At 35.5% G+C, this 23,763-nt stretch overlaps 1 protein-coding gene across 3 annotated transcripts in view; it reads right to left on the bottom strand.

Moving 5' to 3' along the window:
• Nucleotides 1-23,763, bottom strand: part of PXDN (peroxidasin) — an 85,900-nt gene that overhangs the window by 54,317 nt on the left and 7,820 nt on the right. For all 3 annotated transcript variants that reach the window (XM_063389284.1, XM_063389279.1, XM_063389282.1), the window contains exons 2-3: nt 2,351-2,422; nt 601-672 (exon numbers count right to left, since the gene is read on the bottom strand). In XM_063389284.1, the coding sequence (XP_063245354.1) occupies nt 601-672; nt 2,351-2,422 (144 nt within the window). The remainder of the gene's footprint in view (nt 1-600; nt 673-2,350; nt 2,423-23,763) is intronic.

The following is a 23,763-nucleotide window of genomic DNA, read 5'->3' as shown; positions in this document are numbered from 1 at the left end:
AAAATAACACTTTTGATGCCTTTTGTTTATTCATATAATTAATACCCTTGGTATGTTCATTAAAAAAGAGAGAAGTTAGGCATAAAATATACAGGGTGACTGAAGACCCAGAACTAACAGCAAATCATACACATACTCTGGTATTTTGGGTTTGACTGAATTTTTCACTTATGAATTCAGAGAAAAATTAAGAGATAGTTAATAAGCTTAAGTGACAAGCTTCTGCAGACACAAACTTTGGATTAGCTACTTTTAAATCACTTTTCAAAAGAAAAAAAGTACCTATGTGAAGATTTCAGTTAACCATTGAAGAGGTGGTTTCCTACACCTTTTAAGGTATCCCTTTTAAAATTATAAGTTGTATATAATAAACAGAAACTAGTAGGTCCTTTAAAATGTATTGCCTACAGATAGCAGTCTTTTATTACTACTTAGAGAAACATAGTTGCCCCTACCTCATAAATCAATTTCACAGATTTTTCAGTGAATTTATCTCCTGATTTGGTGAGTCCGACAGAAATCACCATCTCAGATTAGAACACCTTCCCACTGAAGAAGCTGTTACACAGTGATGAAGAAAGTGACATTCATTTAACTTACAGATATTTCAGATTTTCAAGATCTTCAAATGCCCCACTAGGAATTCTTTTGATTTGATTGTTGTTTAGAAGCCTACAAAAAGAAATAAACAACCATTTATTTTAACATAAAGAAAGACTAGGGGGAAAAAAGTGTAAAAGCAAGGGCAATATAATACTAAATAGAAAATGCTTTTTCCCCTAAGAGTAACTGTTAGAGAAAAAAAGGTTATGTGCTAACAGCTGCTCAACCACTACCTTGCAGGTGAAAACCTGAAAAATTAGATAGTATTAAAAAAAAAACCCAAAAAACAAAAAACACAAACAAACAAAAAAAACCACACCACAAACAAAAAAAACCCCACATAAAAACAGCAACAAAGATAAACAAAAAAAAGAAGACCAAACCAGAAGTGGAATAATGTAGTTTCTTGCAAGTATCTGAGATGTAGATGAAAGGGGGGAAAAACCCTTCTGTGTCAAGTCTACACATTAGTTTGAAGCTGATAAAAAAAAATTTGTCACTAGCAAGTTCATTAAAGTGACTTTTCCCAGATGTTTCTTGGCAATACTTTGTGTACTGGGCATTGTACAGGAACACAACTGTCTCTATGTACAGATTTTCACTCATCCCTCATATACAGGTTTTACAAAGGGAAGGGAATTCAAACTTAATGTATCCTGTCTTTATCTGGGACTTGTGGATATCAGATCTGTGATTTGGCCAGTTAAAACTTGAGCTGGATATCTGGCAGAAACTTTAATTCAATTCTGGGGATTTGAATTCTAATTCAAAACTGGGTATCAGCTGCAAATGGAGGCATGATCAAAGGAGACTGGAAATAGGTACAGTTATTGGCAGCACAGATTTGGACAACATACATTTTGGGGGAAATCCTATAATTTCTTCTGGTGTGAATATACAGTACAAGATCTGTCAGTGTATTTGTTGTGATTTGCCTGTAGATAAATAGTGATCCAAAGCTCACTGGTATCACTTCTGTATTTCAGTTCATACACTACTTGTGTTCTGGGAAACAGTCACATTTTCAATCATAAGTTACGTACACTCAAAAGTAAAAATAACTGTTTATCTTAATTCCTCCTCAGGCCTGCTCATATAATAAAGAAGAGAAACATGCATGAGTTTGTTTTAAAAGTGATGCCTGAAGGAATCATAGAGGAGATACAAAATTAAAATGATAATATTCATACAAATTGTATTATTGGTTGTAAAAGGTCCTTTAGAAAGACTTTTCTTCACAATCATATATAACAGAGACCTCCATGAAAGGCAGCTGAGTAGGAACTAAGCCATCTGACTCCTGCCAGTCCTGGTAAGCACATTAGAATAAGAAAGTTCAGAATATTAGACTTTGTTAAATATTTTGTAACTGTAACACATTTGCGCATCTGAGCCTTTGAACAGCTTTCTTGTAACTCCATGGTTTATTATGTGATATTCCACCAAAGCAATTTAGCACTATGTCCAAAAAATCATACAATAATGATCTGCATTTTTCATGAAATTCAATTAAAAGATATTAATAAAAAGTAATATGCAAATAATTTTCTTTTCACTTTGATAAGCATACATCTGATTTTGCCTTCAAATATTTTGGTCCTAACCCCCATTTCTCCCACCTCTGTAAATGCTACAGCTCAAATTTATCAGACTACTTACCTGTGAAAAGTGAGCCAATATGAAGCATTCTCAAATTGATCATATTAAGTCAAAAGGGAAAGGATCTTAGGGTTGAAAAAGAACTTACAGTGTGTTCAGGTTTTTAAGTCGTCTAAACTCTCCAGGCTGGATTTCTTTAATTCTATTAAATCTTAGGTCTCTGTAGAATATTTAAAAAAAAAGAAAAAAAAGTTATTAAGAAAGCTATGTATGTTTTCATGTGAAAAACTGAACTAAGCACAAGTTTTTTGTGATAACTGACCAGCCTCTGTCCATAAACCACAATTTTTGACCAAAGCAAAACAAATCCAAGTGCTGTTTGAGAAATTTAGGCAGAGGATTCACCAAATCCAGCCTCAGTGGTCAGCTGAAGGATGCATCTAAGTTAAACCTGTGGTCATGAAGTATGTTCTTTTCCACAGTAACTTGTAATGGATTGTTCAGTATTTCACTAAATCGAATTGTCTCTGTACTTTATAAACTTGTTTATAAATAATACCATAGAACAAAAATGCTTATTTATAAATAAACAGATATAGAAACATTTGCATCAGAAAAAAAATCAGGAAAAAGAAGAGACAGGTTAAGACTTTTAAGCTACTCAATTCCTTAGTTCTGAGTAAGGAGACTTAAGTGCCCTATGTTGTCTTGCTTTTAAAACATGTAAACTCAGCTGCCTGAAGCTAGACATTTCCTTCTTTAATGTTACTTAATCTCTTAATTTTTTATGTTTCTACCATCTTCAATTTCCTGTTAGCTCTGTAGCTTAATGGGAACTTCTCCAAAAAGAAGGAAACCTATTCCTCAAGCAAAGTTCTGCAGAGAGAGTAGGGACAGGGAGAAAGGTGGAAGTGGAGCAGGGATATGGGGAAACACCTTGGCTGTGCCAGTCTCGCCCCTCTCCTGCTGAGAGCAGGCAGCAGGGCTTCCCACCTCTGCCACCTCCTGTTCTCCCCTGACTCCAGGTCTGGCTACTGTACCCCAGCAGCTCAGAACTGGTTTAACTGATGGGTCAGAATCAGCAATAAACCCATGCAAAAGAACCCAAAACAACCAGGAAATGATTTTCTGTCTGATAGGCAAAATGGACAGGCTTCCTGGGAGAGCACTCAGGTGAGAGGAGGACCAGGGGAAAGGAAGCAGGGTGATAATTCTGTCCTCTTCCCTAGCAGCACACCAAGGACACCAGGACCTTATAGCATCTGGTAAGCAAACAGAAGGGAAGCAAATGGAAAATAAGTAAAATCTAAGACTGGGATCACATATCTTACCAATTGCTTTCAAAAAGTAGGACATAAACATGTCACAACTGTAATCTTTGCACCACACCTGGTCTCAGTTAAAACAAATATGCTCTGCATTTTAACAGCTCATATGTTAACAAAAGGCTCTCTGCAAATTGGTCAAAGGAAACACAGAAAGGCAGACAACATCAGCTGCATCCTAATCCCATACAACCCCACTGGCTGAGGCTGCAGTAAAGGGAATTATAGTTGTGTGAAGTCTTTTATAAAGAGCATACTTAAGCATCATTCCTCATGAATCCACCCATCAGGACTTACTCAATTCTGGAATAATGGCCTCAGAAGGATTTTTTCTACATGAATGGTTTAGGATGTGGCCTACTGTTCATTGCAAGGAAAGGATTAGACATATGTGGTTCTGTTTGCACTACACTCCACCAAAAAACTTGAGCAGTGACTGGAATAAATGAGGGATGCAAACTGCTATCTCTTATTTAGATGTGTAGTTAAACTGCCTGTAGACATGCTGGACAGTCCCCTTACACAACACTCAACAAATTGAGGATTTCCAGACTTAGAGGCACAAATTTTCACAGCTCTAACTTCTTCTTCACAAAAGCAACTTTAGTTCTACTTTAACAGCATTATGTTTTGCTCATCACTAAGATGTTTTGTGTCATATGTTCCTGATAAGAAGGAGATGCTGCCTCTGAATCTCAGTTGCCAAGATATTCCAAACAACCACTGAATGTCATACCCTGCACTGAGAGAAGATACAGCAGATCCCTCTGTAAGAATCATTGGACATGGCATACCATTTTACTTTTCTTACTTTTTCTAGATTAACTGAAATTTTATTGTGTTCCAAATTTTAGTTTTGATTAAAATAGTCAAAAGTGTATGAATGTATTCATGAATGGAATACTGGAAACAGTATTTTTCAAAAGCCTCCAACTACCATTACAACTACCAATATTTAACTCCTAAAACCCTCTTTTTTTAGATATAAAATAACATACAGTCATCCATATGAAAATCAAGCCTATTCCCTAAAGTGGTGCAAAGATAATAAATAAAAATTTAACTTTCATGAACACAAGCAAGGAGTCAGCCTGCGGGGTCAGCAACAAAATGAACCCCCTTTTGATGTGTCCAATCTACTCTGCAGTAACTCATGAGGATAACTGGGGATTAGGAACACCAAGCAAAATAATATAAATTACTGTTGCTGCATGGAATACCATATATAGTGGCATTTATCTCAACTCCTAACACTATTGCTCAACTCCTAACACTTCTCATATGAAGTTGTTAAAGCTAAAGAACACATCAAGTTTGAAATTCTACCCATTTGTTTTCATTCTACATAAAGGTATAAGAAAAAGGAATTACAATAAAACACAGCACATGAATTTTCTCTAGAGCAAAGAATATTTTGTGTCTGTAAGTAAAATTATAAAAAATATATATGTTTTGTTCAAAGTCAGTACTACACTTACATTAAAATCGGAGGGAAAAAGCAATGTTAATCTTACTAAAATGTAGGATTCTACTTTTGGTCCAGTCTTTCAAAGAATATTTCCTTCTTCAAAGGAAGTCACATTTCTCAATGTATTTTCATCAATGTTCACTCAATGTATTTTCATTAATTTTCAGCACAAAAATCGCCCAAAATAAAAAGTTTAGCAGCTCACAAATTAAGAAGATAAAACTTAAATCATAACCACCGAAGATTTCTAAAGGAGAAAGTCATAATTTCCCTATACAACAAGATAATAAAAAAGCAGATAAATAAAATTTACATTGCATTAAGGAGTGGGGTATACTCCATTTACATTAACAATAGAGGAAATCTCTGTAAACCAAGTATTCAACTGCTAGGGGAAAAGATATGCAAGACTAGTTATTGAAGTGAAAGACTGCATCAAACAGAATTGGCAGAAATCAGATTCAGTAGAAGAAAAAAAAAAAGGTAAAAAACTTTAGTCACCACTGTCCTACCATCATAGAAAAAAACCCAAACAAACTCATTCCATACTAAACAGAAATGCCATTTCTCAGGCTCGAAATGCCATGCCCCCATAGCACAGACTCCATATCCAGCTTATGATAACAGAATGATTTCAGGGAACAGAAGAGCTCAGAGCAAAAGCCCAACAGCAATCGGAAACATCCCCTTGAGAGTGAATGGCAGGAATGAGGACTGTGTTAAAACTGAAAAATGACAATGGGTAGCACAAGCAGGCCATCATGGAGCAGATCTTCAAAGTCATTTTGTGTTGCTGAAATAATGTGTGGTCAATCAGCATGATGAGGCTTCTTGACCCTTGTTTCCTGACTAGTTCCAGCCCAGCTGTGCCACATGACTTTCACTCACAAAAGCCTGTTCCCTGCCCATTCAATTCTCTTTCACCTTTTTCACTGCTCCCCATTTCACTCTCACAAACTCACATATCCTGCCTGGATGCTGTGCTTTGGGGCAGAGCGAGCCTGACCATCCAGAGTGCACCAGGAGGTTAAAACAGCTGACTGAGGGAAGCCACTCTGTTGTTCTTGTCATTTTTCCCCCTCCTTATCTCTAAAGAGTAAATGAAACAACCAATGAAAGAAGTGCAATCACCTGTGATGATGGCATTGAATTTGAGGGTATATAACAACTTTTGCATAACAATCCAAAGCTAAATGTTCAAAGCATTTGGTTTTTAAAATAAAAATCTAATACATCTAATTCAGATTGTCTCTTTTATTACGTGTTTCTAAGTGAAAACATTCACTTCTTAAAATTGCAGCTAGACAACATAATTCAAGTTGAAAAATCCACTTCAGCTGGACAGGCTTCCACGGAAGCTAAGCCCATCATTTTGAAGCATGTCTTGCCCGAATAACACAAACAAAGCATGTCCCTTGTAGCCAATAAACCGAATCCTCTCAGGGTTATTTTCCTGGCTCCACTCAGGAGCTCTGCTCTGTGCTAATCCATGGAGCACGACCAGGAAATGTTGGGCAGAGCGCGAGGCTGCGTGGGCCAAGAACGTGCCAGGGAGCAGGCGGTCAATTTAGCAATTGGATGCCCTTGAGATTCACATTCCAGCGCCTGGGAATGGCCGTGCTCCCACAGCCCTGCACACAGCCACGCCAGGACACTGCCAGTGCACACACACGCTTGCTTCGCAGGCTCTGATGCGCCCCTACCTGAACGGGGCTGTGGGGAGGGCTGAGAGACCCAGGTGTATGGCATGTAAGTAAATACAGTATTTGTATATGTCACCTTTTCTGTCACAAAGCAAATGAGAAATGTGCTCCAGACACTTTTTGTCTGGATGAAAATGAATCCTGTTCTTAACAAATTCTTTATTCGAACTAACTGCATCCGTTTGTCTCCTCTCCTTAGACTGCCCATTTTTAACTATTTCCAATTTAGCATTGAAAATTAACTTTCAACAATTTTTATCTAATTAAACACAGTGAAAATTTCTAAGCATATAAAAATTAAAAAACATTCCTGTCCCATAAGATCCAATGCTTCTGTGTCACGTCCTGGCACTGCACTGATAGTGTGCAGTAATGAAAGGTAGGGTTTCTCTGTTAAAATATCCCAATGGGATATGGCAACATTGGGCCGTATGAATTCATTGCAAGTCTAAAAAATAACATTTTATAAAAACTAAAGACCTTAATAAATATTTGGTATAGACAGTCACACAGGGTACACAGCAAACAGTAAAACATTGACCCTAAACATCAAGCTATTTACAAGAAGAATTAATTAAAGATGTTCTGGTTTGAAACATAGGAATCTCTATGACAGAAAGGACTGCTTTTACTTAGATTAAACCATGCTGAGACAAGGGATTGTTTTTATTTAAATCAAACCATGCACTGAATGTAAAACTGTAACTTCTTATATAAAATGCCTAAAGTGGAATTTTTCTTTATTCTTTTGTTTTTCCTAGTTATTGCAAAGCAACATACAGGGTGGAAAGGTAAGGATTTTTATTTCATTGCTTTTATAAATGATTAGACTTCACTTATTTTAATAATATTATTTCAGATCCTTTTTTGCATATGCTTGAATTTTAAAGATCCTGTTGCTTCATCAAATACAGAAAAATCATTAACTGTTTTAAGTCAAATGGATTTCAAGTAGAGTTGTGAAGAACATATCATATGCTCTCATCATGCATCTCAAAAGGCAGCCACCTTTGGATCAGACTCCAATACTCAACACCAAAACTGGTCACTCCCAGCCATCACTCCACGAATGACAACCTATTGATCTCAAATAATAAGCTCTCATTAGTCAAAAAGTGTCATCTTAAGCAGGAAAGACACCAAGGCTTCTCCTCCACTTGATCCACCCCAGCCATGTACTTCTCATCTCTGCCTGAGGACTGGGCATCCTGTGACTTATTAGGGCTTGGAGGATGTCCCCAAGATCCCTCCATTGCTAGAGAGAGTATATTAAAAATGGCTTTCATTTTTTTCAATTTTATTCTGTGTCAGAAGAAAAATGTCATGAGACAATATTAAGATCTTTAATTAAAAAATCTCAAAAATTAACATGTTGTGCTAATGTTTCTTCCATAGTCATCTTTCTCTCTATATATACACATAATTAGCCAATTGTAACATGGGTATAGAAACACTGTATTAAGCGATGATGTAATTAGAAACATTACTCTTGGGAGATGTTGTATGTATGCAAAGCATAACATTAGGGCATTCACAAAAAACCTCACTGCATGTCACATAAATGAGACAATTGAAGAGATTTCAAATGTAGTATCACAACTACAAGTATTATCCATTGATTATCCATTTCCATCTTCCTGGCTGCAGGATAGAAATGAAAGCAAATATGCAACTAATTTTATTTAAGACTCATTGGATTGAGTGTAACAATAAGATTTACAAAATGTAGTATAAGGAAAGAGTTTCTAAGTTTAGCTGCTAAAATCACCAACACAGCCCCACAATCTTAGACTAAAATAAGGGAGATAACTTAGTTTGCTTTGGACACTTTTTTCCTATTATTAAGAAATGCTTGAGAGGAGAATTCTATATGCAAAAGGAAGATTTTAAACACAAGGTGTAATTTCATTTTCTGTTTATACCTCTTCCAATACTGAAAAAGATAAACGCAAAACCAGCCTTTTGATTCTATTTCCTTGTCGCATGAAAGAATAAATTTGTTATTGTTTTCCCTGTTAAGGGTGAGAAGGACACACAGCTACTCTAACCAAACATTCATTACTGTATATTGGTTGTACTGACACCAACCAATTCTTCAACATGAAGCTCTGTTTTACTTAGTACTTTTGGTTATACCTATTTCACATCGCCTGGACTTCCCAACTTCAGAAGATCCTGTTAATAATTTGTTCTGAGCATCTAAGTTTTTCTAGTCCAAAAATGAAAATATCCTCTTACTTTGCTTAATAACATTAAAAGAAAACAACAGAATGACCTAAACACCAAATTGCACTTATATTTGTTATAGGGACTATTGCCCAGTATATTGCTCCCAGGTATCATAGATTAAAGATCATGTTCACACATTCATGCTAAGGAACACTACATGAAAAGGAAAGTAAGTAAAACAAAAATAATATTAAAAAAACCTCTAATCCTAGGTGTGTCTCCAAAACCAGTATCTGTAAATACAGAATAAAGCAAACACATCAGATCTACCACTGGCAAACTAGAACAATGTATGTAAACTCAAGTTTTGAAGAGCTGCATTTTTTTAAGCCTGTCATATTGCAAGCATATGATTTCATACTTTAAATTGAAAATGTTTCTGTATCTGCTAGCTTTGGACAAGACAAAGGCAGTTTGGATGAAATTGACTTAGTTATATAATACACTGTTTCAAATGCCATGCCAACACATTAATGACTTTTATTATCAGTCTTCACTTAAAAGCAAAATACTAAAGCATTTACCAATTAAACCAAATCCTGATTTTTATTAGCAGTGAAGGTAAGTATCTCATTACCTTGTTTCAAGGGTTAACCTCTACTTTAGCACTGATTTAAGACAGGAATGAGTTTAAAATTTAGAGTTATTTCTTCAGCTAAGTGAAATCATCACAGCAGCAAAATGGAAAAATCTGAAAGAACACTTTAAAAGAACATTTTAAAAATGGACAGGGTCTCAAATGTCCAACCTCTGCTGCAAAGGTAGATGCTTTTAAAAGGTCAAGTGAACACTATTTAAAGTTAAATCTCTTCCTTTATAAGTGGTCGTAAAATGTATGGTAAAATAATCTTCATTACTTTAATTCGACAAATTAAAAAGACATAGTGGCAGAAATAATGCAAACTACTTTGAAATTATCTATCATTGTCATAATTTTCTGATATTGAGGGATATAAGCAGTCTGAAAAATGCGAGTCTGAAAAACTGTATGTGAAATAAAGTGCACTCATTCATGTGTAAGGCTAGTTATGAAATGCTGATTGGTGACAAAATGGAAAATCAATTCCTTCAACTGTGTGATAGATACTGAATGTGGAAACAAAGGTGCAAACTAGCTAATCTCATTTTCCTTTTAAAAAAAGGTAGCAATTTAATGGATAAACATTTGATTTTAATTACTAATTAAATTAGATTTAGAAGATTAAATTAATCAGATTTTAAACCACTAATTAAAGAGTTGCCATTAAACTTTTAAAGTAGCACTTTTCCAATCTGTTTGTAAGGTAGAAATTGTCATAACCAGGTGATTTTACCATTGCTAAATCCAAAAGAACAAAATAAGACAACTTTTTTCCTAACCATGGCAGATTAATTACTACCCAGCAGAAATAATCTATACCTTGAACACCAAACTGCTATGTTTCTCAATACAGAACAAAAGATCTGCAAATGCCAGCAAGACTACACTGCTTATGTCTACTTTATTCTTATTCTTTTTTTATTCAAGGTCATCCCAGCAGGAAATGAAAAACAGCCATCAGCATAGTAAAAACATTCAAGCAGAGCAGAGCATGAAAATTGCACAAAAGAGGTTATATAATCAAGTCAGTGGAGTAACTGGATGATGTCAATGGCACTTTAATGCTGCTTTAACTACTGCCCTGTAAAAAAATGTGTCACTTTGTTGAACAAACAAAGACACAGCCACCACTTAAAAAAAAAATAGAACCAAACCCTACTTGCAGCTATAGCACTACTTACAGTGATTATCTGATACCAGTGTAACATTTGCTAGAATACTAGATAAACCAAGGTGGGTTTTTTTGCCTGTTTTTCAAATTTAGCCCTAGAGCTTATTTTACAAACAAAATTATTTCATTCTTCTTTTTCTTGGCAATTCATTTTCTGGATTAATCTTCCCCAGTCTAATTACATACAATATGTAATTTTCTCTATTTTATACTGAGATATTTTTATTATCTGTACATTAGCATGCAGCACATAAAAAAGCCATTGCATTTTGAGATAGGAAATTAAAACATTATTCTACATGGTGAGGGGCTATCATACTCAATAATACTTAGTATATTGTAATTTCAGTAACAAAAGTAAATGGTAGGACCACAAAAATATTGAAATCTGTAGAACAGGATGCAGATCATTTGATTGAGCAAGTACTTGATCATAAACCCATGTGTCAGAAAGTATAAATAATGAAGTCTAGATGATATATCAATTATCCAATTTTAAAATATCTGATTTGCACAAATATATAAGAATTGTTGACAAGAACTTTCGGTTCACATGTTTTTAAAACTCTATTTTATCACCTATAGCTTTGGTGAATGCAGAGCTTATGATATATCCTTCTCCAAGAGCTAAAGATTTGTTTTAACTAACAATTATTTTGCCGTTACAGTTGAAAGGAAAACATTTAAATGTTAATTCAATGAAATGCAATACAGTATTGTCTTACTAAGTCTTTATATCCCTGTGCTGCCCTTGTTGCCAGTATTTCTAACCAGCCATTAAAAGTGCCATTAAAAGGGCTCAACTGGGATTTGCTGGTCCAAAATTTTAGGTCTGCAGGCTAAATTGTCAAAAATTATACATGGAAATTTTACCCTGGTGTGATTGTGGCTCTTTGTCTCATCTACATTCAGAGTCCTCCAAAATTAATCCACTACAGAAATTATTTTGAAATTAGAAATTTTATCTAATTCTCATGCTATCTTTAAAAACAAACAAACAAACAAAACAAAACCAAATTCTCACAACCAAATCCCCCTCCTTTTAACAGCATGGATAGAATTCAAAGACAGCCATTGCTGTTTTTGCAGTCTGAGAAATTACAAGAAAAGGCAAAATCTATCTTTATTTCTCTCAGAGGGATCTATTGCTAAAACCAAAGAGTGAAAAGGCTGTTGACAGCAGAGCCATATGTTTCATTACTGATTATTTTTCACAGAAATAACCTTGGGAAAGGGCTGATTTTTTTGTCCTGTGTTTGTGCTATGCCAAATAAAATAGAGGACAACAGTTGTGTCTGTGTGCTGTGCTAACACAAATCTGAGATAGTAAAGGTCCTGGATCAAGTAATGGTTGGCAGTCTGTGTAAAGAGCTATGGTACACTGAAATATTTTAGAGTACTTGTGATAGTTGGAGATTCAACCTTTTCTTGGTTTCCTTTTTAATATTTCAGAATATGGAGTTTCAACTGGACTTTGAAAAAAAAAAAAAAAAGTTTCTCCTCTACAGTAGGCTAAAGAAGACACTAAAATAGGAAGCTAGTTTATGGCTTAGCATGAACCACTGAAACAAATGCACTAGTTTTATTTGCTTTTAAAGCTAGCAGTCCTGTGAATTATTACTGTGAAAAGCCCACAGAAATTCTGCTGTTATGCTACAGTCATAAATTAGTCTTATTTTCTTCCCATGTACCATTCTGTAAAATACATACTGTTTCTGCACTTCTCTGTCTCACAGGGATGCTGAATTCTAAACTCTATATTCATTAAATACTGATATTCTCAGAAGAAAAAACTGAAAGCCAGAAAGAAACATCATCCCTGACCTTTCACACAAGTCACACAATAACAGAGAAATTCCTGTCTTAAGGCAATTATTGCCATCAGAGCTGAGCCATCCCTTTGAGAAATAAATAAAATTGTGATTCAAGACCATTAATAAAGCAAAACCTTGCTAGCCATTCTAGTAGTAAACCATATTCACTGTTATAAATGGGATAGTCTCATCCTGCTTCCAAATTTCAGCTTGAGCATGTTTGTTTTCAGTTTCTGCTTAGCAGAAACAAACACCTTTAAGTGAGGAATAGCACTGACCATTTTCCTTAAAAGAAATCCAAACACTGAAGTTCATGTATAATTTTTTTTGCAGCAGCAGTTCTTGAAAGATTTAAAAATAAATAAATCATAAAACTTCAAATAAGGATGGGTAGGAAAAATATAACTTTGATTTTGTTCCGTAGCAGATTAGTTCTTTACCTCTTAATTGTCAGATGCAAATAGTGTGCATATTCATAACTGAAAACCAACACAGCATTATCACCTGTGTTTTACCAGAGTGCCTTAAGCTTCCTTCTAACTCTGACACATCAGCACCTCTCCCACGGGAGCAGCCAGCTGGGTACCCCTAATGCTGGGTGAGGATCAGTGCAGGTTGAGCTCTCAGCAACAGACCCCACATCTGAAAATGGGAGTGAGAGGGAGGGCTGTGAGTGAATGAACAAACTGGACAGGTAAATAAGCCAGTATGGAAGTGTGGTTTCCCCATCACTGCAGTTTTAGGGACTTCATTCCTCGGGGCAGGCAGCCTCATTGATGCAGTGCATGTGAGCTTGTATTATATTTATTATGCCAATAAATAACATCCAGCATCTAAACCCCCAATGACCTTACTAAACAATGCCCATTTTGTCTCCTACAATTCAAAAAGAAGTTCTGCAATACAGGATCAACATCAAGCCAGAGGATGTGGAAAATTGAAGGAATTACTGCATCTAAAAATAACATCTAAATTTGACTCAAAAGCTTTTATTCATTCTAAATCTATGCGTCACTCCTCCCCCTACACTAGGCAGATTTTGTTGGAATGTATTTCCAACCGTTTTGTACTTCCCACTTGTATCCAAAAGTGATGGGCATATTAGATTCCAACAGACTTAGAGGTGTTAGAATTTATATGGATAGTTGTTCTTGTAGAATGCTGAGGATATTTTACTATTAAAATGGAAACACTGTTGGCGTGCATAAAGAGTAACAACAAAAAATTAGGTACTCTATCACTTGGCTGCAGACTGGATTCCTGCTTTCAGACAAAGCAACAGCTCTTCCTTCCAGTCCATGGAAAATCCCAGATCACCTCAATGAAAAAGCTGCAACTCTTGGAATGGAATTTTCTGCTTCCTGAGGTTCACAACAGACTGCAAGAGCAGATAAGTTAGCTACTTTCTGACTCTGCCTCCAGCTCCTCCTGCTCCTGGCAAAGAAAACTCAGAGGAAGAGGGGTCTTAGGACTCCTGTGATTTATCTCCTCATTCCTCAGGAGAGCAGACAGCCTCAAGGCAGGCAACTGGGCGTTCCTGTCCCTTGGGAGAAGTTGTTTTCTCCCTGTGAAGAGTAATACAAGTGGCTACTAGAAGACATTCAACCTTTAAGTGCCCAACCTAATGACATTCAGAGAAGGGAATGTCTAGGAACAGATCATTGCTTCTCTTTTCTTCTTATGTCATGTCCACCCTCACACAGATACCAAAATTATAAACAAAAAACAGTTTTGAAGCTACTACTCCAAATACTAGGGAATAAGTTACCTTACAGAATAAATCACGAGAATAATAAAAGAATAATAATAAACATTATGTTTTATACATTTTTATTATATTCCATAGCTTGACTCAATCAATACCTATCACCTCTTACCTCCCATTGCAAAAGTAGAACTGAATTAATAATACTAGCTTATAACTTCTTCCCCTGTACATTTCTTTTCTTCTTTCTCTACATAAATTAAATTGACTGGCCATCCTAAAAAACAGCTTGGAAAACTGGATTGCTGAAAATTATGGATGTATCTGAAATTTCCAAGTAAATCTTACTAGTCTTGTGTGTTTGTCAGCATTTTTAAGGTCCAGTGGCCTCAGGAGATGACATCTATTTTGCATTGTCATGTACTCTCTTCCTAGCAGTTCTAATATTGGCAGCACTAAACCAATAATCAATTATCCAGAATTCAATTAGTACTCTTCTGGATCTCTCTGTAATTATTCCATCCTATTGACACAATACTGAAGATACCAGAAAAAAGTATGAAACATCTGTAGACAGAAAAATGTTTTTACACACTTCCATGTTGTTTATAATGAAAAAGGTAATTTCTGAATAAAACTGAAGACAATTCTATCCTTCTTCAGACTTTACAGTGTAACACCATGTTTAAAGTTATAATTCAATCTGATTTTTCTATTTTGAACACGTTTCAACTTACATTCTTGCTTTTATTACCCCATACACACTAGCTATACTCAGGCCATATAAATACCATTTGGGCCACATGGAGAGCAGCCATGCTGCTCAGTAACACATAATAGCAAATGGGCATTCTCAAGGGGTCTTTCCTCAGCCCAAACATAAAGAACAATGTTTTCAACCTAGTGTGTATGCAAAAAAAAAGTTCAAACATTTGATTACTCTTGCCAAAGTAGAATGAAAACACCAAAATTATCTCTAAAATATTAAATTAAGTATAAACTTGCCTTTAAGGAATATCAGATGATTTAAAATATCCACATAATAAATACCTAGCATAACAATTCAATAGAGGGGACAATAATTAAAAAGTAATTTGTGGAAGTTAAAATTGCAGACATTTCTGAGGCAGAACACTTGCTCTGGCAGGTGGGTGCAGCAGCCCAGAGGGCTGGTGGCACTCGCATCCCTGGCAAGCCTGGCAAGGAAGGAAAGTGCAAGGGGGCTCTTTCTCAAGGAGGGGCACTTACACAAACCTGCCCCTTCAAGCTGTATCACAGATTTATCTTACGGTTTTCTCTGAGGGCAGGTCCTGTTTGGTGAGGCCCCAGGGCAGGTCAGCAGGTTTGCTCAGGAGGCAGCTCCTCCTCGTGCCATCTGTCAAGGCCACCCTCTCTCAGATATCACAGGCCACCAAAGCAGGGAAGTTATTCAGAGTCAAACCAAATGTTCTTCCCTTCCTTAGCTCTCAGCTAACTCTGAGAACTGATGCAGACCATGAGCAGGAGTGAGCAACTACTGCTTGCCAAAAGAAAGCCAAGAACCCCTCATAGGGTATTTCTGAGGGTTTTTTGGTTTTGTTTTTTTTTTTAACTGCAAAAAATCCCTCTGATTTGTAAATTAAAAAAGAAAATTGGAAGAAAACAAGTAGGTATATACCAGCATTAATATACCAGCTACTTAAATAGATTAGACTTACTATTTTCTTTTAATATGGAATCTAAATAGTTTAAAAAGGACTACTATCTGTAGCCAAATTTTTTTAAAAAAAAATCTTAGTTTCATTAAAGAGATATATCTACCAATTAATTTCCAGCTTTGAATAAAAGATTCTTACAATGTTTCTACTACTAAAAACCACGTATCTACCTGACTTGAAAATCTACAAACTAGTAGTATTGCACTTGACTAAGACCACTGCTATGTTATACATTTGGCTTAAAAGCCTGTGAAAAAAAAATTCTAGGAATATTAATCACCAAATTTTAAGTTCAACTGCAAAAGAATCCTCTGGACCCAGAGTTAAATGCTCATTGCTCTAAGAGTGGTCAGAAGTACAAATATACCCTTTGATCGAAAGCATACAAACCAATTTATGGCTGGGATTTCCACAAATACTTAAGACACTTCAAGAACTCAAGAGCTGAAGACTGCAAGCCACAAACCCAGCACTCAGCATTCAAGGGGAAAACTTTCAACTGGTAAAGTTTCCTTGGGTGTCAGATGTGCTACTGCAGTAGTCCCGTGGCTGGAATCTCTCCTGAGGGATTCCACTCATGCTCTGGGCTCTGGAGGGACAAGTCCTTCCCATGTCCAAACCATACAGCTGAAGATAAGCCTGAACTGAGTGAACAATTTGTTTCCTGCCCACCGAAGCTTCATCACTGTGCAGATAAAACCAACAGATTTACATAATGGAAGAGACACCAATCAAGAAAAGAACAAAACAAACCCCATATTTTAAATCCTCAACAGCATTCAATAAGATTTACAAATCCTGATGCTATCAGATATTTCTTAAATGTGGGTCTGGATGTTAAAATCAATTTTTTTATGGGTCTACCATCATGTTGAACTATATCCCAATTTCAAAGTTAAAAAAATAAAATTAATTACTTCCACTTGAATCATAACTTTGTTTTAAAAACAATTTCTTGTTTACACTGTCCAGAAGATTGATTCCTGAAAAAATGAAATATTCTTTCAGAGAAATACAGATATTTTTAAAGTGAAGTCAGACTGCCAGTAAGTGTATAAAAGTTATTTAATGAAACAACTAACCAACAGTATACAAATTCTGTCACAGACAATGTCTGACATGCAAGACAGGTACTTGATCTACTCTAGCACTATTACAAAACAATTTCTTGTGGATATTCAGAGGAAAAAAAAAGTAAATGAAAGGTAATGAAAAGCTCCAATCTAAGGAATATGGGTTGTGCAGATTTACTGTGTTCTATGTACAGTGAGAATTCAAAATTTTACCATTATTGAAAAGACAGAACTAGTTTGAATTCAACCTGATATTGTTAAATGGTGAGTGCAAAACCACAGCTAGTTCTTATTTCTTTCTCTGATGAATAAGGGGTTATAAACACATGCCATGGTGTTATAAAATTGCCTGCATAATATACCTGAGTGTGGAGGTTGTACACAAGTCATTTGCCTACCTGTCATATCTGTTTTAAGTGTTGTTCACACTGTAATTTCATCAAAACCAGAAAATTTCCCCTGTACTATCTGAGGTGTTTGGCAATCCCACAGATTTCTTCAAAAGTCTGTCTTACACCTATGGATGGATATATATCCTTCATACAGATATGACCAGTAAAGAAACTGAAGGCTGGTTTGTTTTGTTGTTTTGTTTTGGTTTTTTTTAATAAATCTTGCTTTTAGACAATTAATTACTGTTCAGTTGGAAATTCCTAATGAATCCCAGACTATTTTTCATATTTTTTCTCCTTCCAAATCTTATATTCAGTTATTCCCATGCAACATGTATCCAAAATGTTTAAGTAAAATAGAGGATATCAAAAAGAAAACATCTACTCCAGAAAGTACACAAAGTTGACATATTATAAAACATCCAACAAAATACTCACATCACAATGGAGGATTAAAGAATTTTCTGGCTAGGTTTTCAAAACTGTTTACAAATCAAGAAAAATGTTTCAACATGTATCAACATTTTAGAAATTTCAAGTGATTTAGATTATTGATAGAGAATTCTGGAAAAAAATAATATCCTGAGTTTTAAAAAATAGTTTAAGTAAATTATAAATATTATCATACTAAGAAAGTTATTTACAGATCACTAATAAATGTCTGGTAACCATTATTTACAAACCTGATAACTAAGTCACCAATCTACAACTTAACATGCTTTAGCTATACATAAAAGTCTAACTAGGAAACATTTTAATTGATTTTACCCCCTACATAGGTGATATTGCATTTACTTAAGCTGTTCTCAGGGCAATAAAATTAAATCAGGAAGTTAATGTCTTGAATCTCGCCAGAGCAAGCCACTAAGTCACAAAATCAAACTGCTCTCACTGCTCTCACAGCTCTGTCATAGCTCTGCAGTTCTCTTTGTCTCTCTCTCCTTTTACTGGCACTTTAATTCAATTACCTAAGCCCTTTTAATTAACCTTACCAAAGTCAAAGACCTGAATTTTTTCATTCCGTTTATATCTCTAATAAATAAATACTACCAACCCTCAAATTTCTTGTAGAGTTTATCAAAATGCTGTCAAACCAAAATTTCTTTCTTGAATCCAAATTAGCTATTATCCCAAAGACCAATAAAATATCCCTTAAAAGGTACCCTGCTTTGGTAGGCCATGTACTTTTTAATATACATATGTCACACCATCATACTGCTGCTCGAGCTTTTTTACTTTATCTTAGCAGACAATGTAATGTGGTATTTATTTGTATTTGAGTTTTGAATGGCCAACTAGAGTTATCTGTGTACCAGAATTGCCCCTCATATTTTTCAAAATGTTTTGGAAAAATTGGGAAAAAAAGTTCTTTCTTCTCACCATTAAAATATGACAAGACATTAATTTAAAGATTTGAATATTGGTGACTGATTTAATCTGATTATCATGATAATCTATCATTAAATAGAAGCCACCACAAGATACCAAATAGTGAAATTTTATATCAAAGTGGACAAAAAAAATCCTGTAAAAGTGACATATTTGCTTCTGTAGAGTATGATGGACCTTGGACAGAGGCTCTAAGCCTCTGAATTTAACTGTTTTGAGAAGCCTGCACTGAATTTCATGCTGCCCCAGTCATGCTGCTCACACTGCCTAGAGATAAGTCAAGCACACAAGGACTCATTTATCCTTTATTTTTTCTGCAACAAAGGAAACCAGCAGCAAAATGGCTAATGAAATGCTGTTAAATCCAGTCTGGCTAACACAGTGCAAAGAACTTGACATTTAGCAGTCATCATCCTGCTTACCAAAAACAGTCATTAGTGAAGGTAACGCTGTGTACCAAGTAATATTTTTCCTTTTTCAGACCAGCCAGGCAATGAGCAGTCTGTTGTAATACGTGATTTAAGGGGAAAGAATGCTGAAAGAAAATGTTTCCGAAAGATACAGGGAGTGGCAATTGGAAAGAGAATAAAAAATCTGAAACTTAGAACAACAGATCACAACAAAAAAGGGAGTCACAGGCACTAAAACTAATCTGGAGTTAAATACATTTGCTCATTGTTTTTCTTAATAAAACTGAAAACATAACTTGGATAAAAAAGCACTAAGAGAGAACACTTCGTAGCACAAAACTTCACACTTTTTATTCAACAAACTTTCACATGGTTTCAAGAAACCCTGTCAGCCACTGCACAAACTTTTCAACATCCTAATCTTTGCTTATCTTTGTAAATACAGATTAAACAAAAAGACATAAAGATGAGAGACCACATTGGCCTCTCCTTCGTGTGTCTTTCTCAAGATTTTGAGACTCTGTTATTTGTAATAAACATTCAATTTTCTGTTCAATACAATCACTTGACTCTCATTAGCAGCAGTAATAATGCCATACCAAAAAGAAATCAAATTTGGCAGCCTGATAAGCAAAGGAAGGAAAAAGAAATATTTGAGTCATTCTGTTCCAGCTCAGTCAGCTCTCATTGCACCATCTCTATGGATTGTCTTGAAACCCTGCCCACACTGGCAATAAGAAAGCCTTCAAAGTTATTTTTGTTTTGGTTTGGGTTTTTTTTTAATTGATTCCAAATGGAAAAAATTATAAAGACAGTTTACCTCAGTTGTTTCCCTATACCTATCTATCTATCTATATACACACATTATGTACAGCATGTGTATATATACAGACACACACATACACATAAGTATTTAAAATACTAACTTCTTTTTATACATAAACTTCCCCAGAAAGACAAACAACTATAAATGTTTAGATTGTGCCATATCGATTCTAAATGTCCCCTTTATAAATGGCTCTTTTCTGTAAGTGAAGTCTTATCCTACAAGGATGTAAACACTTTGGCTTGCTGGAAAGAGATTCAGCAAATGTCCATGTCCAGGAAAAATCAGAAGCCTGGGGATTAGTCATGTATACAAAGCTATGCATAGGTTGTGCAAGATGAGATCTAGAGTGTACAAAATATTTGATCACAAAATACTGTAAACAAACCACAATAAGTCTCAGAAATTTGAATCCAAAAAGAAATAATTGAAAAAGTACCATATTAAAAGATGAATTCAAATGGATTAAAGTTTAGTTGGTTTTTCAGTTGTTCAAAATAGAGTTGGAGTCACAAAACATTAATCTAGCATTTTGATTTTACCCATTACACACAGTAAAATATTCCTGTAAAAGCCATTTTGTAATAAAAAAAATAAAATCATACGCAATTTTAAACATAATGAACTATTTTGTTCTCCTTTTGTTATTTCCTGAATAGCTGTCTGCTATTTTATCATGTCATAATAGCAATATCGATTTCTTCTATTATGTTTTGTTGGTTTCTTTCCACAGTTTCCTTCTATCTTCATGCCAAGCTCTGCTCTTTACTGGCTGTATTTCCTAGTTTTCTTTTCTGCTAGACTTTCAATTAAACTTAGCTTACTTGCAAGGCAATCCATAAGCACATGCGACAAGCTAACACTTATTTAGCACCTAAATGACAAAGTTTTCTGCAGGCTAATGACATCCCCAAGTCATGTCCTAATGAGCACTGACCTCACCTGGGAGAAAAATCAGTAGGGGATATCAGAAAATATTCATTAATCATATTTTTCTCTTAGGCATGTGTTTACAATGGTTTTAGGAGAGAGACTCCTCTCCTTGTGTTTCAGATCAGACCCTCCTGATGATGTCAGGATAGGCATCTCCCTGTTATTTTTCCACCAGCTGCCTTTGGGAATTCGGAGAGAAAGAATATATTTACTCTAGTCCAAGCCTCCATTTCCTACTTTTTCCAATAAGTAATCCCATGTTTGTCTCTACTACACAAAAATTTCTTATTCACTATCCCTCATGCCCCTAAATTCCCCAAAGTAATGCTGAAAATTCGTTTAACTCATCATTTTTAATTATGTTTTTGGGAAAACTGAGTAACAGCAGAGACACTGAAGCTCTCTGTTAAACAGAATCAGAAAGAAAAATGTTTAAAACTGAGATTTTGAACTGGAGATGTAGACAACAACACCAAGCAATTCACTGATCTGCATAATCCTTGTAGCTTTCTAAAACATTCCAGTAGAACAAACAGAAAATCCTGTGCTGACAACAGTCCAAACTCCCAAAGCTTTGGGAATTAGAAGACAATCTTTTGAAACAGCTATAAAGCAACTATTCCACACAGTCCAGATGAGCATACGAAGAGATGTTTGCAGTAAATGGAGAATTTTTGCAGTTGGGAAAGGTCACCAGTACAGTTTCACAGAGACCTGTGCTGAGTTCTGCATTGTTCAGTTTATTCCTAAATGGAAGAGTGATGAACCACAGAAAGATAAAAGTTTTGCTTATGACAAAGTCTGCCTGGGAAGAACAGCAAAAAGACCTGTCAATAGTCCATGAATGACTATTAAAAGGCAGACCTAATGCATGTATTATTACAAAATAATGTGTATGGAGAAACCAAACTTTACAAATAAAATGGCAGGCCTAGAAGTGATCATTACTACTAACAGACAAGATCTTCAGCTACCCTTGATTAGTCCATGAAATCTTATACCAGATTGTCCATACAAATACTGGGCAAAGTTACAATTCCTTCACCTCCAGACAGCAGAAAGGGAAAGCAACAGTCCAGATGATGAGAGATTAATACTAACCTTTCACTTTCTTAAAAAGAAAGGAATGAAGAAGCTTCATCAAAGATCACAAAATCATGGCTTGCATTGGAATAATAGAGAGGGAGCAAGTACTCACTGTCTCTTCCAATAGAAGAAATAGGGAACACTAAGTGAAGCTAACAACTTTCAGGCTTCAAACAGAGGAGAGCAATTTCTATGGTGTAGTTTGTGCAGTACTCCTTGCCACTGAAAATTATAATGTAACTTAACAGCTAAATTAGTTGAAAAAAAGAGGCTAAACAATTTGTGGAGGACAGATCCATCAAGATCTATATAAAATATGGAAGTATCTTTAGCCCCAAAAATCCATATCAGCAAATCATTATAGATATAAACAACTATACGCTGTTCTATACTGTCTACTTGTTCATAAGCTGTGCTTTCCATCACCCTCAAAAGACAGACATCAGGTCAAATGGGTCTTTGGGTTTACTTATTAAAGGTATCTTTCTGTAAACAAACACATATTCATAATTTTAAAGTTCAAATATTAAGTATTTACTGCTCAAAAGACATCTTAGTAAAACAAGATGAAAACCAGAAATTAAATTTATTCACTGTAATATATGACAATGTATTCCTCTGATGACAGACTGTTCAGTGGACAGTAAGTTACTCGCAATAAATGATGGATATGATTTTGTTCCATATGTTTTCCCATTCTTCAGCAAAGAATTTGATGAGGTCTAACATACTGCTGAGATGACAAAAATATCTTCCCACCAGAGAATCCGGTGACTCGAAGTGAAGACTCGTTTGGGCCTTCTGTTGCAGCCCTCAGCAGCTTTGCCTCTGTCTCCCAGTAAATGTCAAACACTATCAGTGCTGTGCCCTTCTGCCCCTGCTAACGACCAAACACATTCTGCAAGCTCTGCAAATGTCTCCTTAACACACTCATGCCTTGGTCCTGCCTCATTCCATCAGCAGTGCAACCAGATTGCCTGGGAACGGCTTCAGCAGGCTTTACATCCTTCACACCCTCCACAGCTGCTTTGCTGGGGAGGATTGGTATCTTTTGCAGTATCTGCTTGATTTGTTGGGATCAGGATGGGGCTTAATAGAGAGAAAATAGTCTCATTTTAACAACAATTTACATATTTTGAAAGATAATTTTTTAAAATAATTTATGACTCCTTTGTCTACTCTTTGCAAGTAGTTTCCTTCTGTTGAAAATTCTATGAGAACATTCTCATCTGAAAAATATTTTAAACTTTGGTTTAGACAAATAAATATCAACATTGTTGTCAGCAGAAGACTACTTAACACACTTATGCTGGAGAAGACACAAATAAATTAATAAACTGCCCAAACAATCGCTAATTAATTCAGTTGTCTGACCAGTGATGCCTGCTGTTGATTTGGATGTCCTAGGCTGAGAGCAAGCACAGGCTATGGCACAGGCCCAATAGGGACCTAATCTGAGGTTAGAAATTACTTCAAATAAAGGTGTCCCTTTTGAGTGAGCTGAGTTCTGCTCCAGGCACTATGAACTGTGCTGGCTGAGTTGCTACTTATTAGAAGGGAAATTCACAAACCAAATACACCTGTAAACTCCTGTGTCTAGAGACCTAAATGTAGGTGTTTTAATCTCAAACTGATTTCTTTACTTGTTCATAAAATTTCTATGAAGGAAGATATAAGAGAATTTTTATTGAAATAATCTTGTGCTTTACCACTTATATCATTCAAGCAATTCATCACTGGCACCTACTGCAGTCCTGGCC

Source organism: Prinia subflava, chromosome 2, assembly GCF_021018805.1.
Source record: "Prinia subflava isolate CZ2003 ecotype Zambia chromosome 2, Cam_Psub_1.2, whole genome shotgun sequence".
NCBI lineage: Eukaryota > Metazoa > Chordata > Aves > Passeriformes > Cisticolidae > Prinia > Prinia subflava.
Note: the sequence above shows the minus strand (reverse complement) of the source record. Positions and strands in the feature narration are given on the sequence as shown.